Below are 23,933 nucleotides of genomic sequence, written 5' to 3'. Positions count from 1 at the left end.
GGGAGAGATGGATCAATGGGTACTAAGTTACAGTTACATAAAGCAGGAGAAAGAAGTTCTGTTGTCTGTTACACAGTAGGCTGACTATAGAAACTAATAGTGTACTGTACATTTCAAAAAGCTAGAAGGCTTTTGAAAGTTTTCACCATGAAGAAATAATAAATTTTGGAGGAGGTGGTTTTAAGTTGATGTAAACATTAATATGTATGATTTTTATGTTTTTATATACTAGTTAAAAACAAATTCAATTTAAAATTAAGAATACCACAGGGGCAAAGTGTCCTAATGATATCAAATCAGATCAGGCCATATAAGGAATCCACATGATATACCCTAGCCTTTATCACTTGAGTAAGATTGTATTTACCAGGTTTGTTCACCATTAAGTCACCATTTTTCTTTTCCCTATTTTTTTCTCTGAAAGCAGTTCAACACATTTACACTGGCCCCAGGTCCAGTCTTGAGTGGAACAATGTTACGTAGGAGCCTATTAGATTCTGCTAATCCTGCAAGTGAGGTTTTCTCAGCAATCAGAGTTAGATCTGCCCTCATCTGTGAGAAGCATTGGGTCCTCATTTTACAGAGTAAGACTTGCACAGAAGAGAAAAGTTAAAGGGCTCTCCAACAGGGACTAAAGGGTATGAATCTGCCATGAATGTTCACTGCTGTTAACTTTAGGAATTACTTAGCAGTCATTAACTGGGACATCAGCTGTATTCAGAGGACATCTGAGGCATAGTTATTATTAATTTAATGTAGAATCAAAATAATTTTATGTCCTTCCATCCAGTTGTTAATAGGGCACCTACATTTAGTATATATAGAATGCTCTTTTGCAGCTGCCCTTATTGGGCTTTAAAAAATTATCTTCTATATTATGCTTTTATCTTTTCTACTGTGAATAAAAACATTGGCAATGATTTTGATTCTGTTGTGTTCCTTAATAACCTTCTTTCATCCACAGTGTCTCTGTAAAAGTTCCATCGAACTGTCAGAAAAGGCACTACAATTACAATAATTCTGTAATTGTGCTCTTTAGAGCTCTGCAGACAGTGGGAGGAGGTAATGGAGCAAGTGTGTTTTTGCCCATAGTTTTGGTTTTCACACTTTCTTTGAGGAACCAGAAACCCACACCTTCTTTCCTTGAGGAATCAGAAAAGCTTCTGATAATGGCGATTTCCTGACTGCAAAAGACATACTGAAAATGTTATATTCCCCATATGGGAATGAGTTCTTGAGGTAATTGATATATTTTAGTGGATTGGACACATAAAAATGATTATTATCTTTGCATTTGTATTTTAGCTGTTGTCTTTGTGATGATTATCCAGGGACCTCTTAAAAATAACATCATTCTTTAAGAAAAATTCTCTGATTGTAAATGGGGCATTTTATCCCCGAACCACCATTTGAGGATTGTATTGCAACAACCACATGGAACCATATGGATCCTACGTGGTCATATGTTGGCAATTTCATATGACACTAGTACATTTCTCTTGATGACCCAATGAAAGGAAAAAATAACCCTTGGATTTATAAATACAGAACTTCTGTTTCTGTAAAATATAAAGACCAAAAGCTCCAGTGCTTAGTTGTACTTAATGAATTGAATTAAATACCTAAATCTTTCTAAGTGAAAACAAATCCCCATATATTTATCCTGAAACACCTGCTCAAGCTCTTTCTATGGATGCTTTTTGTAGGAAGTCTAAGGAAACAAGGTGAGCTCAGCCAGCTTGTTTGATGTTTGTTTTCATCTCTGCAGTATAATGAATAGACTGAACACTGAAACTGTATCTTCAAAACAGAGCTAGGAATACCACAGTTTTTCTCTTGTTATCTGGTTTAGTAACCCACCAAATGAATCAGAGTTCTTATCTTTCTGACCTTGTAACAAGTTAACCTACCCAGCCTACCTTATTTATAACAATAACAACAACAAAATTTTGGTCACACATTGATTATACTTTAGAAAAAAAGAAATATATTATTTTCATAGTTCTAACTATTCATTAATATAAATGCTTATCATTTTCTGTATGAAGGTGGACTTACTGGCCTTTGTATAATTAATGAAAAATATATATGTATTTTCTTCATTTGGAGTGATGGTGTTTCATAAGTGAACTATAGATACCTTCTTGAATGGTATTTATACTTTTATGAAATGAGAGACTCAGGGTAGTTAGTAGCTAGACTAGCACTCATTTTCCTAATTTGAAGCTAATTGATTTCTTTAGGAATCAAACCTATTACATTTCTGACATTTTTCTAACCTGCACAAGTGGTTGGTCTGGATATCTTACAATAAATGAATGAATGAAGATTCTGATCATGGTAAGAAAATGAGTCATTTGCATTAGGCTTTTCATTGCTTAGATTCATTTGCAATAAATAATGTTTTAAAGAAACTTGATATGGTTTTTGTCTATACAATTGTTGCTATAAACTGGTACAGAAAGTTTCTGTGGAGAGTAAAACTTTATTTTTAAATATTCTGCCTGGCAGTAGAAAGTGCATGCATTTAGCAAATAATCTACCATATATAATGATCTAAATATTTTTAAATTGGTACATGGTATTGGTTTTATTATACTTATAATACTTGTAATAGAGTTTACTTATTTGCCTTTCTAGAAAATTGAAGTGTCAGCATTAGGATTTTAGAATGTGCTTTGTGGATTTCATTCAGTTTCAGGAAAGAGAGCATTCAGTAACTGAGCTGTTCAAAGGAGAGAATTTTATATGCCCAGGAATACCCAAGTATTAAGTACATGTTAATTAATAGCTAATGGTTGAGGTATCTGGTTTCTTAGGACTTTTTTCATGTGTATATACTAAATGATTTTGCTCCCCAGTTGAAAAAAATAAGAGAAATTCAGTATACTTATTAAATAACTTTTATTTAGCATTCAGTGCTGATGAGGATATAAAAATGTTAAAATACCTTTGCGAGAGTCAATTTTAAAGTACCATATTCTGGCCTTAGTCCCTCCTACTTCAGTGAAGGATTTGTTGAATTTTTAACTTTGCTACTTCTTGAGGTGGTTTTAATTTCATGGCTTGTTTTAGTCACCTCTTGTTGGTCCAGCTCATTCATCTTGGATTGAGTGTGCTCAGCGGCCAGCCTCCAATTTCTGGAGGTGACAGTAGGAGAGACTCCCTAGGTGTCTTCATCATCCCCAGCTACTGTGGTTGTGTGTGGAAAGAAAATGTGTTAAGAGTAGTGGGAACTCAAGTAGTCAAATTACAAATCACTCACTGCACTTGTGCGTGCTGTAATTTGAATCATCAACTTAGAAAGGATTAAGGTGCATATACTTTGGGAATACTCTTTTTCTTCATCCTTTCTTAAGTATAGTGCCCCTTCATCATTGCTCCAGAAATGTACGGTAGTTCTGGAAGTAGAAAGTAGATGGAAGAGGAGGAAGCCAGCCCAGCACTCACAACCTGAGACAGGCATGGGTGATCTGATCCTTTGCCCTTCTTCCACCCTTCTTTTCTGTCCTCCAATTTCTGCCCATGATATCTGAAGCTCTTCATTTGTTTTCCTTCTTACTATTTTTTTCTGTCTGTAAATCACCAAGTTTTGATTAGTTTTTTTAAATAGTATCTTATAAACTATACTATTTATAAACTATGAATAGATATATATTTTTACAAACAAAACTTTTGCTTGAAGATGGAATTCAAGTTTATTTAAACATGTACTGAGTACTGAGACTATTATATATCAGTCCCTGCATTGGGCTGAAGCTGAACAGGAAGTTAAGAGGCTCATTTTCTAAGGAGGAATGTAATGTCTTTCACTTGTGACAGGTGATCTCAATCATGGGTGTTAAGGTAGAAGCGCTGATATATCTGGACAGGTGGTAGTCATAGCTGGATGGGGTCTTGGAGGTTCCCTATTATGTTTTAAGTTACTAGATTTGGGATGAGAGGCAGGGTCCCCCTAATAAGGAAGAATTTAATTGTAAATACCTGTATGACCATACCACTCCCTACGAGTAGACCATCAGTCCTGCTTTTAATGTGGTATATTCTAAACTGGATACAGGCAAAGATACTGTGACAGCACCCAAGAGAGCTCTGCAATTTCATATTGTTGATGAGATGGGATGGAGGTTGGTGAATACTTCTTGGAAAAGTAGTCATGATTTGATACATGAAAGACAAGCTGGAGTTCGCTTGATAGTATAGGGATTGTCTCTTAAGGCATAATGTGAAGCTATATGCTATGTGAAGCCAATTCACTGGCATAACAATGGGAAATGAGATGAAAGGAAATATGGGAGGTAGAGTCTAGGTCATCATAGGCCTTGTGTGCTAGGCTGAGCTGTTTGGACTTTACCCTGAATGATTTAGAGCATGGACACAAGATAATCAGATGTTGATTTTTAGAGATTATTTTCATGGCTGTGGGACAAGTATGAGAACAGCTTTTATTTTTATTTTTTGGTGATGTTGAGGATGGAACCCAAGATCTTGTGCAAATTAGGCAAGTTCTCTACCACTGAACTACATATCCTCTACCACATTACAACTCTTTAAAGCAAAATCATGAGACTTTTTGTTAGACAAAAAGTCACGTTCAAAACATACTATAAAATTTGGAGTCTTTAGTGATTGAAAGAATGACTGATTGTATGTGTTTATGAGGGAGAGGCAAGTGACAAGAAAGTTTCTGATTTGCATCTTGGGGTAGATGGTTGGCCAGCAGCTGAGCTAGGAAGTCAGGGGGACTGAGATTTGCCTTGATAAAGATTTACTTTAAGTCATACTGAGCGGAGGTATGTATTAATTAATATAAAATCCATTTTTAAATTTCATTCACATAGAACCAAAATGAGTATCAGTGATTGGCTGGCAGCTCTCTTCTGTGTTGTAATACAAGGATTGAGCTTCCTTCCATCTTATGGGTCCACCATTTTCAGTAGATGGCAGAAGGTGGAAGAATATGGAGGATTGTCTTAGAAAGTTTGATCGTCTAGCTTTAGAAAGTACTATGCATCACTTTCACCCAGTTTTCATTGGCCAGAACTTATTTATATGACCAACCCCGACTTCAAAGAAGGTAGGAAAATCAAGTGTAACTATGAGCTCAGGAATAAGAGGGAAGGATTTGGGAGTCAACAGATCGCCACAGAGTGACTACAAAACTTTTGAACATCAAAGTCTAAATAAAACTCAGAGGAAAGAGCTGAGATGGAAATGTGGTTTTTAGAGTCATTAGAGGTAAAGACAGTTTATATCCCAAGAGTAGATGAAATTGCTGTTGGAGAACAAGTAGAGACAAGAGCAGTAGACTAGGACAAAGGTCTTAATTTGGCTAACATACAAAGGTTATTTGGGAAAAGAATGTTCAGAAAAAGCCTGAAGGCCTTAAGAGAGATGGGAGGAATCAGGAAAGGATTATGACATGGAAGCCAATGAGCAGACAGTTTCAAGGAGTAGGTAAAACACACTGAACTGCAGTAGAACAGAAATGTAGTCGACTCCAAGGGTGTTGACCGATCAGACAGTTGACTATTAGAGCACTGATTGAGTGTAGTTCTTGTTTCAAAGGCACAGTCAAGGGAGAAAGCAGATTTCAGGTTTCTGTGTAATAAACAGAAGGGTAGAGGTAAAAAGGAGAGGGAAGGGGAGGAGGAGGGATGCAGAGAGAGAGAAAGAGAGAGTATAAGTGGGCTAGTTTAAGGGGGTAAGTAATAAAACACGTCCTGGAGAAACCAGAAACTGAGAATTTATGAAAATGAAATATCAAGTTTATTACGTTGTCCTTTTGTGACATGTTTGTTTTTAACCTATATTTTGATGTATAGCTGGTATTTATTATAAGTAATTGGGCTAACTTAACCTAGCAACATAGAACATAATTATATTTCTAGTTCCATATCAGTTGGTGTACATGAATAGTTCACCTGTCCAGTGAAATGCAATTAATCTATGACAGGAAAATCTCTTTTTTTCATTTTGAAAAAAAAAATCTAACCAAAACGAAAGGTAATATAACTGTTTAACTTTGCTAAACTAAGGCAAATTATAAGTTTTTATTTTCCCTAAAGAAGGAGTAATAACCTGGTTCTTTGTGTTTGAACAAATGTTATTGTTATCCTTGTTAGTTTGCTGCTCTCCTCCTCTTAGCTAAGAGAATGTTAAGAGAAATTTTTCATTCCTACAGCATTTTGTAATAATGAGGCAGACAGAAATAAATAGGCTTATATTTATTTGGATTGAGATGGGTACTTAGTGTTCAGGTGTTTAATACTGAACAAGAAGCCTCACTTTTATTTTATTGGATTTGCATTTTTTTTTTTTTTTTTGGTACCAGGGATCGAACTCGAGTCCTTCCACTTTTGAGGCAGGCAGCAGAACCACTGAGCTAAATCCCTGGCCCCTCACTTTTATTTTATTAATAAACCGCTGCACAGCTATCTTTCCCTTTTACTTCCAATCAATTCACATTTTCTGCTGTGACATGTAGCATTACTTAAAAATGTTTTAAAAATTGTTTCTATATATTATGAATTGTTCCTTGCTTAACACCAGAATATTGAGAGGTAAGAAATTTGGAAGTGAGCCATTGTTATTTATGTCCTAAAGAAAAAGTTAATGGCAAGAGTAATTTTAAAGATGTTTTATATTTTATTTTAAATAACATTTTAAGATACTGTCAAATATATTTATTTTCCTTTTTCTAAAAATCCTTAAATTATCACCAAAGGTCATGATCAGAACTTGAATTGCTATTTCTTTGGGGTATTGTAATTTAATATTTGTAGTTTGATTCTTTGAGGTTTTTAGTTATTAGCTGTTTCTTTGGGGATATAATTTAGCACTTGTTCTTTGATGCCTTGACAGTGTTAATTTCTTTAAAGTTTTGGCATAAGTAATGGGATCAAAGGAGGTGAAGTATATTGAAAATATTGATTTTTAATTTAAATCTATTTTCTATAAAAAAGGAAGAAAATCTTCTTATTCATCTTTAATTCCTATCTTGGTACCTAATTTGTAATAGACCCGAGTAAATATTTGTGAATTGAGAATAATACTTGAATCAATGTCTTTTTTGGAAAAGGGGTGGCTTTAATGGAGCATGTGACATTTCTAGTCCATTTTATTCCAGTATTCTTTTCATACTTGATATCAGGGTCAACCCTTAACTGCAAAAAGAGGAGTTGCTTATGAGCTGAACGTTCAGCAATCATCTTTCCATTATGCTAGCCAGAACATATTTCAGAAGTAACAGTGCACCATTCGAGAAATTGTTTTCTGATGAGATTTTAAAGAAATTTGTTTTCTGATGAGATTTTAAAGAAAGCCTCACCATGGCCTAGTTCTCAGTCATGCCCAGAAGCTCTTCTTCATTAGAGGCTTATTTTTCACCAAGTACAGTATCACTTCCTCTCTTACGATTCGTTTAAAGGTATATTTGTAGCTTCCCAATCTCCCTGTTTTATCAGTTCCTCATTTTGTATATTGAATAAGATGTTGGATTTGGGGAAAGAAAGAGGTTGGAATAGGGGACTATGTGTCTTTTCAGCTGTTGCCTGAACTTTTAGTGCTGTCTGCCATCTCCAAATCCATTCCATTCACTTATTCATTCACTAAGTAGGTATACTGCACCTCTGGAACTGCAAGTGGTGTGTTAGATACTTGGATAGAGAGGAGAGTTACAGTGACTAGCACAGTATCTGGAATAGTAGCCTTCCTCGAGCAGTAAACGACCCCTTGAGAGCCTTGCTCAGCTCCATGCTGTGTTGTGCAGCTGTAACAGGTCTGATTCTACATGGAATTCTCACCTCCCCATCTAAATCATTTAGGACACCAAATCATTATACTAGTTACACCAAATGCTATAACAAATAAGCCTTCCCATTTCAGTGGTTTAGCACTGAAATTTACATGTATTTTTCATTGATATTGAATAATTCAGTGTGCTTCTGAATAAAGACACTCTGTTACTTGTGGTCAGTTAAAAACCCAGGATGAGAGAAACTCATGCACCTTCCAGAGTTTGCTGGGTTGTCAGCATTCAGACTGCAGAGGAAAAAGAGCATAAGGGACTGCATACCAAACATTTTTGTAGGCCAGTGCCTGAACATCACAAATGTCATCTCTCTTTCTTCCACTACCTGGAGCCCAGGCATATGGCCACCTCTAACTGGGAAATGTAAGTAGTTCAGCCCCCAAAGAATGTCTGGTAGGCAGGGTTCAAAGGGTGATTATGACTATGTGTTATATAACTTTTTTTTTCCTGCCAATAGAAAGAATGGCCTGTCTTCCTTTAATAATTATTAAATAATTATAAATTGTGTTTCAGAAATCTTTTGGATATCGAAATAGAGTGAAATATTTTCTTTTTCCAATACAGTGAACATAGGTAAATCAAATATTTGGAGGTTTTACTATTAACTCTTAAGAGATTCTGATTTTCTCTCTCACAGTATTGCTCTTCCCCACTAGTTTGGTGAAATCTCACCTTAGTGAAACGCTCCTGAATTTTCCTCTTTCACCCCTGCCTCCCTAGGCATAGTTAGCAGTTGGATCCCCAGTGTTCTGCTTGGGCTTGAACATACCTGTTTGTTTCATTCATTCATCTGTTCACCCACTCAGGTATTTATAATGGAAAGAGAAGAGAAAGAAAGGAAAGAGTGGTAAGGAGGGGAATAAAAAGTTGAAATTCACTGTGATAGAGTAGTACAAAGGCATAGGGAGAATAAATTTAGTTCTACATTAGTTATAAGGGAGAGGTGAGGACTGCTTCTTTCAGAAGAAAAAAGTTTAGTCCAAATCTCTTATTATTAATGGATACTCTCCCTTTCCCAAATAATTAGCTTTTCAGAGAAAATACCCTATTTTGATGATATCTGGTGTAGCAGTAGTCATATGCTGAACACTCAGATGAATTGACCAGATGAAATGTAATTGAATACCTCTATAAACTTTACTTATTTTACACTTTCCCATACATTAACTTATATTGTGCTCAACACAGCTGTATGATAAGACATTTTTACTTCTGGTTTAAAATAATGAACTAAAATTAAAAAAAAGATTTGATGGTTTGCCATTGGTATATAGTAGATTAACAAGATAGATCTCAAGTGTTCTATATCTAATTTTGTGCATTTTTCATGCTTGGAAACAAGCATTTCAGTATCAAATGGTACTTTGAAATTTACGGTGTGTGCTTTGGGGGATGAAACATCAAATCACCTGAATCTGAATGATGGAGGCTATTTATTTACATTGACTCAAGCAAGTGTTTTTCTTTTTAAACAGAAATGGTTCTTCCATCATTTCTTATAGTGCTTTATATTCCTGCCAGCAGAGTGTTTTGAACGTGATAGGTGCCCTGTAAATATTTCTTAACAAATTGGTAGTGATTTAAATTTTGTACATTAGATTTACCTAAATTACACAAGCTTCCTGATAGAAACCATCGTAAATTTTTACCTATATAATTACTGTGTCATAGGGGACAAAGTTTGCCTGTGATATATTCTGAATCCTAGAATTTTAAAAGAAGTTTTCAGTACACTGGCTTGGTGTGCTTAGCTTTGGAATTTATGGCAGACAGTCATTGTTTCCATCTCTTATTTATCCATATTTTGTAGCATAAGGGTATCAGCATTCTCTACAGAAAAGTTATGATTTGATGCACAGTTTATTAAAGTTTCAGTTGACAAAGGATCAAGGCATTGCTTTATAGAAGTTTAAAATTTCACATTTTCATATAATCTGATTCATTTCAAGCTCATATGTCTGAAAGCAGACCCATTTAGTATCCTTCACATCTCCCTCTCACTTATTACCAGCTGCTACCCATTTCATTCAGTGGTGGCTCAAAAACCACAGAGCACTGTGACTACTTGCTCCTTCCCTTTATACTGCTCATCTAATTCACTTTTATGTTGTATTGCCTTAACCTCTAAAATGTCTCTGAAGTCATGGAATTCAAGACCTCCTTTTAAATTCAGGTGTTGAATGGCTTTCTTAATCTCTTCAGAGCTCTGAAATTACAGGAAAAGAGACTTTGAAGAGTTTACTGTCAAATCAGCAAGAAGACTTAGGTTAAAAACATAAATAAATTTTAAGGAAGTTTCAATGTTAGAAGACACTTCTCTTTTTTTTTCTTTCTTTTTTTTTTTTTTTGCACCGGGGATCAAACTCGGGACCTTGCGCTTGCGAGGCAGGCAGTGGAACCACTGAACTAAATCCCTGGCCCACTTCTCTTTGATATACTTGAGTAAGAATTTATTTCATCATCTCTGGAAGCACTAGCTTTTTCCCAATTATGCAACCAGGAGACTGAATAGACACTGGGAAGTTTTCAAAGTGTATGGCACATAAGAGATGGTTGATAGGTGTATAATGAATGAAGGGATGGGCAGATGGGCAAAAATAGAATGGTAATGGTGACAGGATTGTAAATTCAGCTTCTGTTTTCTGATTTTTCAGATTCCTTAACAGGAATATGTTCTTTAAAATTTTGTTTTGTTTTATTTTTCCAAGAGCATGATAAATGCCAAGTGTGACAGTCCCACCTTTCACGTTAATCATGACTAGATAAACACCTCTAGTGCCTCAGTGTTCTATTTAATGGCATTTCAATGTGTAGGGAATTCAAGAGTGCTTTAGAAAGTGTCTGTAGTTGAAGACTCATGGTATCTAATATGTGTTTAAAAAGAAAGATGTGGAGGATTAGTGGTATTAGGATTTCAATGTGATATTTTTGCCAGAAGTCTAGAAAAGTTCTTAAATTTTTTCTTATCTACTGTCTTATTGCTAATAGGTCATCAAAAAAATCATGTTAGCCACTTAATAAAAATGATATAATATTATCCTGAACTTTGTCCTTCATCCATAGAATGATAGTATAATAAAATATTAGGTTTTAAAGCTTCAAGTACTAAGGAATGAAGACTAATGAATTTTCCTCATTAATTATTCCAGTGACTTATCCGCGACTTAATTTTTTTCTCCCACATATGATAGAAGTGAAAGACACAGAAGTACATGTTTTCTCTTTCTGTTTTGCAGGGGAAGATGGTGAAAGGAATGGGAGGTGCTATGGATTTAGTGTCCAGTGCCAAAACCAAAGTTGTGGTCACTATGGAGCATTCTGCAAAGGTAAACTGTCTTCTGCATCACAAATGCAGCTTTTGGAAATTCACATTATGCCAAAACTATGAACACAGTCACCTGCCTGTGATTTTTCTATTTTTTCCTCTGGATCATTCAAGGTGATAACACATATTTTAGAAAGAAAGATAACAATGCAGGTAGTTATTATTATTTGGCTAAATGGTTTTACTTTGAGTGAAGCCAAATATCAGGGTATGCTTTGAATATCTGCCTTGCATCCACATTAAAAATGAAAGCTTTAGTGTCTTTAAAAGTAGTAAAAATATTTTGGGGCACATGTAATTGATTTCAAGCCCATAAACTTGATACAAGTATTTTTATGTTTCTATAAAAAGAGCTTTAGAGAGATTACATCATTTGTCTGAGATCAGGTACCTAGTGGACTTGAGATGAGACGGTGGTGTCTCTAACACTGTAGCCCAGTTTTCTAAGCATGGAGTCTTTCTTCCTTGTTCTTGAATTAGTGTCTTTATACCAACTTATTGTTTTCCTGACCTAAATCCTTTGGCTTCTGCTAATTTGAGAATTTGATATTGGGTGGTACCTTCTTCTTTTTATGTAATTTGTTCATTTTCCTTTACTGGTTCTCATGTAGAGACCTGCTAATTTGAGGTGAAACAGTAGTACATTTGTCCTGTTTTTATTTAGTGATGCAGCATTTTCTAAGAGCATGGAGCTGGAGGATTTGTACTTTGCTTGGTTCCTCTGGGGGAGTTCTGTTATAGTCATATGTGCTGTGAGATGGTTCTGCTGTGAAAACTGCAATAAGTATGAATTATCATACATTGTTTAGTAAACAGTGGGAAGTGAGTGGTGGTGCATAAATGTGGAACAATAGAAATGGAACCAAAACAGGTGATTTCTGAGAGATGCTTGCAAAAGCATTAAAAATATATTTGAGGCAATAGGATGCCAAACATGCAAATCAAATCTAAATCTTTTCTGGAACATAATATCTATTTGGAGAAAACGTTTTTTTAACCGTATATCCTTTTATTGGTACATTTTAGGTATGCAATATAATGACATTCATCATTGGAAATTTGCACCTTTACATACTCTCTTGGTTCTTATTTTTTCCCCCTTCCCCTGTCCTCCCTTCAACCCCTCCATCCCTTCCTATTTACAGAGGCTTTGTTTCATTTTTTTCATTTTCTCATATTAATTCCATTTACTTCTTTCCTTTCCCCTACTCCTTCCCTTTTGCCCCTTTTCTTCCTATTTCACATTATCTATTATACCTATTAGTCCTTATTTACACTTTCACTTTCTTACACTTGAGAGACTATTTGGTATTTACACATCTGTGTCCTATTTATGTCACTTAAGAGTATCGCCTCATTGTGCATCCCTTTAGCAATAAATGTCTCTAATTTCTCATTTTTTATGGGTGAGTAGTACTCCATTTTATAAAAAAACCCATATTTTCTTTATCCAGTCTCCAGTTGATGGGCAATTGGGCTGCTTCCAAGTTTTAGCTATCACAAACTGTGCTGCTATGAACATGGGTGCACATATATCGCTGTGGTATGATTCTTTTAATTCTTTGGGGAAGATACCCAACACGGGAATAGCTGGGTCAAGTAGAACTTCCAGTCCTAGTTCTTTGAGGTATCTCCATACTGATTTCCACAGTGTTGCACCAGTCTATACTCCCAACAGCAGTGGAGCAGGGTTCCTCTTTCCTCACAGCACTGCCAGCATTTGTTATTGGTTGATTTCTTAATAGCAGCCATTCTTTCGGGGGTGAGGTGAAATCTCAGCACTGTTTTCATTTGCATCTCTTGAATGACCTGTGATGTTGAACATTTTTTCATATGTTTATTTGCCATGTCTACTTCTTTGTGTGAGAAATGTCTGTTCATTTCAGATGCCCATTATTGGATTGGGTCTTTAAATTTGGGAGGTCTGATTTTTTTAAGTTCTTTATAGATTCGAGATACTAGACCTATGTCTGAGGAATAGCAAGTGAAAATGTTTTACCACATTGTGGGTTGTCTCTTCGCTCTGTTGATGGTTTCTCTTTCTCTGCAGAAGCTTTTTAGTAAGAAGAGATCCCACTTGTTTATTGTTTGTGCTAGTTCATGGGCAACTGAGGCTTTGTTCATAAAATCTTTTCCTACACCAATGTCTTCAAGAGTTCTACCTAACCTCTCTTCCAGCTGGTTCAGGATTTCTGTTTTAATATTTAGATCTTTAATCCATTTTGATTTTAGTTTAGGGCATGGTGAGAGATATAGGTCTAGTTTTAGTCTTGAGCAAGTTGAAACCCAATTTCTCCAGCACCATTTATTAAAGAGGCTATCTTTCCTTCAGTGAGGGTGTTTAGCTCCTTTGTAAAAGATGAGGTGGCTGAGTGTGTCTGGAATTGTTTCTGCATCTTCTAATCTGTTCCACTTGTCCTCAGGTCTGTTTCTTTGCCATTACCATGCTGTTTTTATCACAGTAGCTTTGTAGTAGAGTTGCAGGTTGGGGATTGTGATACCCCCTGCCATGTCTCTGTTACCTAAAATTGCTTTTGCTATTCTGGATCTCTTGTTCCAAATGAATTATTGGATTGTTTTCTCAAGGTCCATGAAGTATGCTGCTGGGATTTGAATTGGGATTGCATTGTATCTATATAGCAGTTTTGGAAGTATGGCCATTTTCATTATTCTGACCCTTCCTACCCAGGAGCGATGGATGTCTTTCCATTTTCTGATATCGTCTTCAATCTCTCTTTTCAGAGTGCTGTAGTTTTCAGAGAAGAGGTCTTTGATTTCTTTTGTTAGGTTGATTCCTAGGTGTTTCAGTTATTTGGATGCTATTGTGAAAGGAACTGTTTACTCTATTTCTTTCTCAGTGAGTCTGTCATTCGTGTAGAGGAAAGCTATTGATTTTTGTGTGTTGATCTTGTATCCATTTAGTTTACTGAATTTGGTTATTAAGTCTAGAAGACTTTTGGTGGAGTTCTTGGGGTCTTCTATATAGAGTATCATGTCATCTGCAAATAATGACAATTTGACTTCTTCATTTCCTATCTTTTTTCCTTTTATTTCTTTCTCTTGTCTAATTGCCTTGGCTATTGTTTCCAAAATTATATTGAACAGGAGTGGTGATAGTGGACATCCTAGTTTTGTTCCTGCTTTTAGTGTGAAGGATTTCAGTTTTTGACCATTTCTTATGATATTGGCTATTGGTTTTTCATAGATGGCTTTTATCAGATTGAGGTAGAGATCATCTGTTCCAATTTTTTGTGGAGTTTTTATCATAAATACATGTTGGATTTTGTCAAATGCTTTTTCTGCATTTATTGAGATGATCATATGGTTTTTGTCCTTGGCTCTATTGACATAGTGTATTATATTGATTGATTTGCATATGTTAAACTATCCCTGCATCCCTGGGATGAATCCCACTTGGTCAGGGTGTATGATCATCTTGATGATCTTCTGCATTCTATTTGCCAGTATCTTATTGAGGATTTTTGCATCTATGTTCATTAGTGAGATTGGCCTATAGTTCTCCTTTTGGATTGGGTCTTTCTCTGCTTTGGGGATCAAGGTGATGCTTGCTTCCAGAATGAATTCAGGAGTATTGCTTCCCTTTCAATTTCATTGAAGAGTTTAAAGAATAGTGGCAATAGTTCCTCTGCAAATGTCTTGTAGAATTCGGCAGTGATGTCATCAGGACCTGGACTTTTCTTAGTTGATAAGTTTTTAATTACATTTTCAATTTCATTGATTGATAGTGGATTGTTTAGAATTTTTAGGTCTTCTTTGTTCAACTTTGGTAATTCGTATTTATCTAGGAATCTGTCCATTTCTTCTGTATTTTCTATCTTATTGGCATACGGGTTCTTGAAGTAGGTATTGATGATGCTCTGGATGTCTGCTGGGTCCATTGTAATTTCATCCTTTTCATTCCTAATTGCATGGATTTGGGCCTTTTCTTTCATTTTTCTGATAAGGTTGGCTAAAGGTTTGTCAATTTTGTTGATTCTTTCTAAGAACCAACTCTTGACTTCATTGATTTTTTTGTATTGTTCTCTTAGTCTCCATTGCATTGATTTTTCCTCTGATCTTTATAATTTCCTCCTTTCTATGGGCTTTGGGTTTGACCTGCTCTTCTCTTTCTAGAAGCTTGAGGTTCAGCATCAGGTTGTTTAATGGGGCTCGCTCGGTTTTCCTAATATGAGTATTTATTGCTATGAATTTCCCTTATAAGACTGCTTTCATTGTGTTGCATAGATTCCAATATTTTGTATTGTCATTGTCATTTAATTGAAGGAACTGTCTGATTTCTTCTTTAATTTCCTCTGTGACCCATTGGCTATTCAGAAGTCATCTAGCCACTGCTCGTTTGATTTCTCATGTTCCCTTATAATTTTGAAGCGATTTTTCTTTTCCTTGTCACTATTTGCAATCTTATCTTCTATATCTGAAATTCTATCCTCACATTGGCTCATTCTGCTGAGTAGACTTTCAGTGGAGTTTTTCATCTCCTTGAAATGTATTTGCATCTGTTTTATGGGTTCCATTTGTTTCTTATGTTGGGATTCCATCATGTTCCTCAGCTCCTCTCTAGATTTATTAATCATGTCTTGCACTTGGGGCACAATTTCTCCTGTTATATGAGAAATTATTTCTGATTTCGTTTTTTCCAGATCCCCTTTTGTTGCCAGTTCAGTGGGTCCAGGTGGTTCAGTATTAGAGTTTTCCACCTCATTTCCCTTTAGGGTTGCTGTAGGTGATCTGGAAGTCTGGTTTTGAGACTTATTTATGTGTTTTCTCATTTTGACTGGAGGGGGTGCTGTTGGCACCTGCACAGACTACCTCCTCTGAGCTGGGAGAGGTTGGACAGGGGCCCGGAGCAGCGGTAGGGATGGTGGCCCAAAAGCCCTTTCCTCTGGGCTGCAAGCTGCAGGAGGGATGGTGGCCGGGAAGCCCCTTCCTCTGGTCCAGGAGCAGTGGGATGGCAGCTCAGAAGCCCCTATCTCTGTGCCGGGAATGGTGGGAGGGATGGTGGCCCGGAAGCCCCTTCCTCTGGGCCAGGAGTGGTGGGACAGAAGGTGGCCCAAAAGCCCTTTCCTCTGGGCTGGGAGCAGCAGGAGGGATGGTGGCCGGGAAGCCCCTTTCTCTGGGCCAGGAGCAACAGGATGGTGGCTCAGAAGCCCCTACCTCTGGACCGGGAGCAGCGGGACTCAGTACCATGGTCTGGTGGTCCGGTGTCCTCTGCATCTTTGTAGTGTGGAACCAGGTGTCTGTACAGAGGAGCAGGTGGGGGGTGGGGGGTATAGTGGGCTGATTCAAGGTGTTCTGCAAGTCTCAGGACCTTGGTAGGGTGTCTGCAGATCTGCTTGTCTGCAGGGGGCTGATTCAGTGTGTTCTGCGGGACTCAGGCCCTCAGTAGGGCATGCGCTGACCTACCTGTCTGCAGCAGGCTGATTTGGCATGTTCCACACGACTCAGGACCTCGGTAGTAAGTGCGCAGACCTGCCTTTCTGCAGCGGGCTAATTCAGCATGTTCCATGGAACTGGGGACCTTGGTAGAGCATGTGAAACATAGATATTTTTGATTGTCAATTCTTCCTGTTGTATTTTTCCCTTTATAAGGATGTAGTGTCCTTTGTCTCTCTCAATCAGTGTGGGTTTGAAATCCACTTGGTCTGTGAAGAAGATAGCTACTCCTGCTTTTTTTGGGTTCCTGTCCCATGGAGTATTGTTTTCCACCCTTTAACTTTCAGTCTATGAGTTTCTTTTTTAATTAAATGTGGTTCTTGTATGCAGCATATTGTTGGATCTTGCTTCTTGACCCATTCTGCCAGTCTATTTCTTTTGATTGGTAAGTTGAGGTCATTAACATTGCTGGTTATAACTGATATGTATTGAGTTATCTTTGTCATGACTTTTTCTTTTTGTTTGATTCTCCCCCTTTCCTTTTAATTTCTTGTTGTGCCCGGTGAATTCATTCTGCTGGGCTTCCTGGGGTTATGATCCTTGTTGCCTTTTCCTAGGTTTCTGTCTAAAGTTTTTTGGAGTGCTTGTTTGGTATTCATGAAGTTGCTAAGGTGCTCTTTGTCATGAAAGTATCTTATTTCACTACCAATTTTGAAAGATAGTTTTGCAGCAATATCAATCTGGGTTGGAGGTTGTTTTCCTTTAGGGCTTGAAACACATTGCTCCAACCTCTTCTTCCCTTGAGTGTTTGCTTTGAGAAATCTGCTGTGATTCTGATGGGCTTTCCTTTGTATGTGATTTGTTTCTTTTCTCTAACTGCTTGTAGAACTTTGTTCTTCTCTTGAGTTTCTGGAATCTTAACAATTATATCCCTTTGTATAGATTTTTTTTTTTTTATCAAGGCTAGTTGAAGTCCTATATGCCTCACTTATCTGTATGTCCAGTTCTTTTCCCCTACTTGGGAAGTTTTCTGCCATCACTTCTGTGAACAGTTTTTATGTCATCTGCACTCTCTCCTCTTTCTTCATTGACTGCAATCAGTCTTATATTATTCTTCTTTGCATTGTCTAGCAGCTGCTGGATTGATTTCTCATGGTCCCTTACAATTTTAAAGCAATTTTTCTTTTCCTGGTCACAAATTGCAGTCTTATCTTCTATATTTGAAATTCTGTCCTCACATTGGCTCATTCTGCTGCAGAGACTTTCAATGGAGTTTTTAAATCTTCTGGAAATCTGTTTTCATCTGTTTTATGGATTCCATTTGTTTCCTATGTTGGGATTCCATCATGTTCCTCAGCTCCTCTATTTTTTTATCTGTGTCCTCTCTAGATTTATCAATCATATCTTGCACTATGGGCACAATCTCTGTTGTTATATGAGAAATTATTTCTGATTTCATATTTTCCAGATCCTCTTTTGTTGCTAATTCAGGGAGTCCAGGTGGTTGAGTATCAGAGTGTTCCATCTCGTTTCCCTTTGGGGTTGCTGTAGGTGATCGGGAAGTTTGGTTCTGAGACTTGTTTATGCATCTTCTCATTTGGATGGGGTTGGGGGTGGGGTGCTGCTGGTGCCTGCACAGCTTACCTCCTGTGCACTGGTAGCTGTGGCACATTGACCCGGAAGTCTCCTATAGGCTGGAAGCTGTGGCATGTTGACCCGGATGCCTCCTCTGCACTGAGAGGTGTAGCACCTTGACCTGGAAGCCTTCTCTGTGCTGGGAGCTGTGGCATGCCAACCTAGAAGCCTCCTCTGTGCTGGGAGCTGTCAGAGAGAACTCTTTCTGATTTTCCTTTTGTTGTTACTTTAGTAGTGACGTATAGGCACTGAAGTCTGGCGTATTTTGGAAGTTTTCCAAATTGATTTTCAAAATGGTATGCCTGTATTTAGCAAATTCACCCCCCCCCTTTTCCCCTCTGTCTTTTCCCTCCTTCTGCCTTTCCCTCTTTCCCTTCTCTTCTTTTCTCCCTCTCTCCCAAATCTTCTTTCTCTTCAGCTGAAATGTCTGATACAGGAAAATAAATGGTATTTCAAACTGTTGACTAAAAATCTCTGAGGACCTCTTTCCACAGAATCAAGATCACTATACCTTTTCTTCATTTTTTTCCTTTCAGTGAGGAAATTAGCATTTATATACTAGAATTAGAGGTGGTTATTTTTCTCTAGATATTTTCATTTGAACAAACCAATAAGAATGTACACATGATTAAAATAATTATGTTGATTTGTTCACACTTAAAGTTAGATAACCTTGAAAGTTTACTAACAGAGGGTCCCTTTTTACCAACTTCACATCTTCTTACCAGACTTCACATCTGCAGTCCTACAGTGCATGGGTGCTGCTTATTATTGTCCACTTGGACCTATGACCCACACAGCTGAAGGCAATGTAGAGACCTCACCATGTCTTTCCTACATCTTTTATTTTAGTTCCAAGTTGGTAAGGGCTGGAAAAGAGACAGAGTGGGAGCTCTTCACTCCTGGAAACCTTTCCATTTAGTGACCTATTCTTTTGCACATTCCAGGTAACTCTGACTGCCTTATGATCAAGAACATCTGAGGGCACTAATCCCTATTCTTTTATAAGACATGAAAGTGAGAAGTTTGAAATGAAGGGTTAAAACCTGAGAAAAGAAATATATTATCTTATATTCCTAGGCTGCTAATTCATTTTCCATATGTAGGTGCACCTGTCCACTGGTTTTTCAGAAGGGACTTTCTTTCCACTCCTTTTTGTTATCTGTGGAGTTACAGGTGTTACCAAAACAGCATCGGTTATTGCTTTAATCAGAGAAATGAAGACTTCTTCTTTGCGACCAGCTGTTTTCTTTTTTTGTGTTTGTATTTTTTTTTTTTCAGTACTGGGATAGAACTCAGGACCTGGCGCTTGTGAGGCAGGTGTGGTGCCATTGAGCTAAATCCCTGGTCCTGCAACCAGCTGTTTTTTTTAATTCAAGGCCAGCAGCTTCTGGAACCTGAAATCTGGTTGCCTACTGCTCTTGAGTTACTCCTAGAATCAATGGCTTCTGGGATGTGTGGCAGGCATAGACATCAGATGATACTGTAAGGAGATTTTCACTGAGGCTGAGCCATCTGGGTCCCATGCAAAATGAAGAAATAGACAGATTTTTATTTTGTTTTGTGTTGGTGTCTGACCACCTTTCATCACTGGCATATCCCAGCTTCCTAGTGGTCCTGTGAAGAAGATCAGGACGTAGGCTGCAAGAAGCTTGTCTGGCTAATTGGGAGCTTAATTCATTTGGGATCCACCTGTGTTATCTCCTGCCACATTCTCACCAAGATGCCTCTGCACAGGTCTCACCCAGATCTTCCCTTGTCGGGAAGCTCCAGGTTTCAGAATTTCCCTTTGTTTGTGTTCATTTTCCCTGGAAAATGGTTTCCTTGACGTGGTGAGCAAACACGTATTGTTTGCTTACAAGAAAACAGTCTGAAGATATAATTTTTCCCCTAGTACTTATCATTCTTTCATTTTGTATTAGAATCTTCCAGGTTTTATCTGGGCGCATAGCAATCCAGTGATAGACTATACATTTCCCGGCTTCCTCTGAGTGTAGATTCATTGAGACCACCAGGCTTAGTTTAGTGGGATTTGAACATTTTCAATGTCTGTAATTTCTAAGCCATGTCCATAAAGATAAAGCCAATTACATTGGACTTTCTTTGATTTCATTCTGTCCATTTGATAAGTACAGCCGCAGTCTTGGGCCCAAAGTTGTAAGTTGTGTCCTGAGGGATATAGACCTGCCCCACCAACCTTTCTTTACAGGTTCCTGCCCAGACTCCATCCTTGCCTCTCTACTCTTTTTACCCTCTGCACCTTCCTTGGGTGCCATCCAATTTTCAGGACCAAATATTTTTCATGCAGTGGTTCTGAATCCTTTTTTTGTCCACATGATGAGCTCTAGAACTATATTTCTAACTCTCTGTCAAACAACCCTACTTGGTTGTTCCAGAGCCACCTCAAATACATCACATCTACAAGTGAAATCATCATTTCCACTAAGTGAAATTTTCCCCATTTGGCACAGCTAAAGAAGTGATGATCACTCAGCCTCTGTCTGAAAGCACCCTGTCTGTACCCTATAGCAAGCTCAGTAAATATTGCATCCACAGAACTCCTGCAGTTTGTTCCTTCCTGTATATTTCTACTCTCTTGACCCCTGTTTAGGCCCATGTCATATCCATATTTAACACAATTACTGTGTCCCAGAAATCCTCTGAGTGCTGGACTTGCCTTCTTGGTGATGAAGCCCAGCACTGATGGTATTTCCAATCTAAAACTAAAGCTGGATCAAGCGGTTCTTATTTAAAATCTTTTAATAATATCACTACTGTTCAGTGCATCTTACCTCACTTGCCTTTTGTGATCAGCTCTCCAGCTGCCTGCCTCATCCATTTCTTCAGGACTTCCCTTCTGCTGGGGTCTCCACAGTGCATCTGTTGGTACTGTTCTTAAGTGATTCTACATTCTGTTCCCTCACTCATTTTGGCTGTCTCACTCCTGCCTCTAGAAAATCAAATAAACAATCTAATGTTCTATGGATTTTTGGTTAATTATATTTTTGGTTAATTAATTATGTCTTCTTTCTATTCTCTAGAAAGGAATTGTCTTTGGTGCTTTGTCTTTCAGTTTGGTAGATATTAGTGCATTCGTTTACTTATTTATGCCATCATGAAACATTTATGGAGGACCTAATATGTGTCAGGTACTATGAAAGGGCCTGAAGGAATAAAATGATGGAGAGATGTGATCATTTGTTTTCAGGCAGCTCAGAGTAGCCTGGGGAGAGAGTTGTAGAAATGAATAACCATTAAGATTAGTGGATGTAAAAGAGAGTGTGTAGTTGAACATCAAGTTATACACACACACACACACACGCACACACACAGTCCACTTTTATACAGTGGCCAAAGCTTTAAATGGGACTGGATCATTTCTTCTTCAGCTCAAAGGGTCTGAACAGCTTCCTATCTCACTTGGATTCAAGGCCAAACACCTTACTACTATCTTACATGGTTTGAATTCACTCCCCTACCTCTCTGATTCTGTTATTCTCCCTCTTATCCACTTACCTTCAGCCATACTTTCTTCCTGAAAGTTTCTGGAACATTCTAAGCATAGTCATGCCTGAAGGCCATTATACAGTGTCTCCAGTGCTTTTCCCCAGGTGTCTCCATGATTCACCCCCTCATTACACTCAGGTCCAGAATATCAGAGAGGCTTTCACTGTCCTTCTGATGCCCTTCACCCATGTTTCCCTGGAATACGAGGCACTCCAGGTGGACAGCGGCTCTCTGTCTGTTACAGGGACTGAGTGGAGAGGTGCCTGAGGTACAGTGAGGCTCAGTAAATTCTTGAATTAATTCATTCTTTTGAAAATAATGATACTTTGAACATATGGAATACTTTTAACCTTTTTCAAACTATTGCATGATTATTATTTTCATTTTACGGTTATAATACTTTTATGGCATAGATATTTTTTCTCTCCCGATGACAAACTGAATTCCTTAAAGATTAAGTATTCTGGTCAAAGTAGACTGGAAAATGAAAGGCAAAATCAAGGTAAGTCTTCCTCTAGACCTCTTTTTTCTTTTACTAAACTTTTCTAGCAAATACTATCATCTGTAATAACAAAAAGCAGGTATTTTATTTTCAATGTTGAGTACTAGAAATGTATTCCTAAGAGTGTAACTTTCAGAGCACAAAAACAAAGAAATTTAATCACTCTTGTCATTTATCGTAAACAAGCAAAGCTTGGGAACCTATTTTTGAGAACATAAATGAGAGCTCTATTCCTAAAACAGGTTTAGATTTTGTTTTTATTTCAATAGGAGGTCTGAATTCTGAAGGGATAACATAATGATATTGTTAATGATATTGTGAATAATTTTCTGATTTATTGTAATCTTTCTGGTGGCATAGGTATCATAGAAATCTTGAATGCTGTTTTATCTTTTTATGAAGAGGAATTATAAAAATCAATGGAAGTTTATTAATCTTACTTATGTTAGACCAAATGTGGTACTAAAAGCTAATAAATCCAAAAGTTTCTTTAAAATATCCCTCCTTGGGGAAAATTCTTAAGATAATTTTCAGCAACATTAAAAAGTATATGGAAGTATTCCTTTGTTAGGATAATTCATAATTGATAATAGTTTCACCTGTTTTGATTCCTAAAAGTTTGTCATTCTTTTATAATTTATTTAGTATGTAATTTAATAGTGTGCCAGAATTTGTTTGGGAAAAAAAGTACCTTGGAAAAACAGAAGAGAGAGAAATTCTGATAGGCTGGAGGTATTGGTGGATGGTAGAGTGTATTTAGCCTGCGCATGGCACTGGTCCCCAGCACCACCAAAATATAAAAAGTAGAAATTCTCACATGTTTTGCTTTTTTATTTTTTCCTTATGATGGAAATCCCTGCAAAAAATAAAATGTTACTATGTAGAAAGAAAATATAGTTCAAAAGCCAGTAAATCTCTTATACGTATCTTACAGAAGTTAAGCTAATAATTTTAAATTCTACTTAAACTTGAATTTATGTGCATGAATATTCTCACTTTTTAAAATGGAATGAAAACTAATGCTAAGAGAAGCTTTGTAAGGTACCACACTAACTAATGAGTAGAAAGAAAATGATTTCTCATTCCTTGTGGTTAGAGGTGACAGATGCAAACTTCACAGAGAAAAGAAATGCTTTGTATGGTGATAATTTTTTGTTTCATATTAAATAAAAAAGATCTAAGATCTCAAATCACTGAAGATTATTTTCAGGGAAATGCTTTCTATATCCATTGTCTCATTTGCCTAGTCTTTCCCTCAAAACTGTCCGTGTCACCACCATAAACTCTTACTTCATGTATATATAAAGGTCATTTCTAGTAGTAAACGTTCTCTACATTAGCTAGGCCTCTCCACTGAAGTTCTGTGTGGATCACTAGAATCTCTACAGAGCAGGTGCTATGTCAAGGCCAAACTTATCCCGAGGATAAACTCTGAGTAATCTTATCCTGCCTTGTTATTTTGTTTACCTTGATTTTCTTCATTCAACAAATTCCATTTTTCTTATATATGTACCACATCAACCATCACAGTGAAGTGACAGTCATGTATTTTGTAGTAGTGTTCCCCAGTATTTTATATCTATGTGTGGCGCGCGCGTGCGCGCGTGTGTGTGTGTGTGTGTGTGTGTGTGTGTAGAAAATATTCCTCTTGATTTAAGCATTAAGATGGATGGAGGGAGGTAAGAAGTGAGGAATAGAAACTGTTAGGCCTTCTTTGATATTTTAGCAAGTTATGAGGAACCCCCGCTATTGGTTTC

The 23,933-nt window shown here is 37.2% G+C and overlaps 1 protein-coding gene across 1 annotated transcript in view; it reads left to right on the top strand.

Moving 5' to 3' along the window:
• Window positions 1-23,933, top strand: part of Oxct1 (3-oxoacid CoA-transferase 1) — a 157,699-nt gene that overhangs the window by 114,631 nt on the left and 19,135 nt on the right. The window contains exon 14 of the mRNA XM_004848574.4: window positions 11,050-11,139. Within this exon, the coding sequence (XP_004848631.1) occupies window positions 11,050-11,139 (90 nt within the window). The remainder of the gene's footprint in view (window positions 1-11,049; window positions 11,140-23,933) is intronic.

The sequence above is a fragment of the Heterocephalus glaber genome, unplaced genomic scaffold, assembly GCF_053883595.1.
Source record: "Heterocephalus glaber isolate CG9 unplaced genomic scaffold, H.glaber_assembly_v1.0 deba00001538, whole genome shotgun sequence".
Lineage (NCBI taxonomy): Eukaryota > Metazoa > Chordata > Mammalia > Rodentia > Bathyergidae > Heterocephalus > Heterocephalus glaber.
This window is presented reverse-complemented; position numbering and strand designations above follow the sequence as displayed.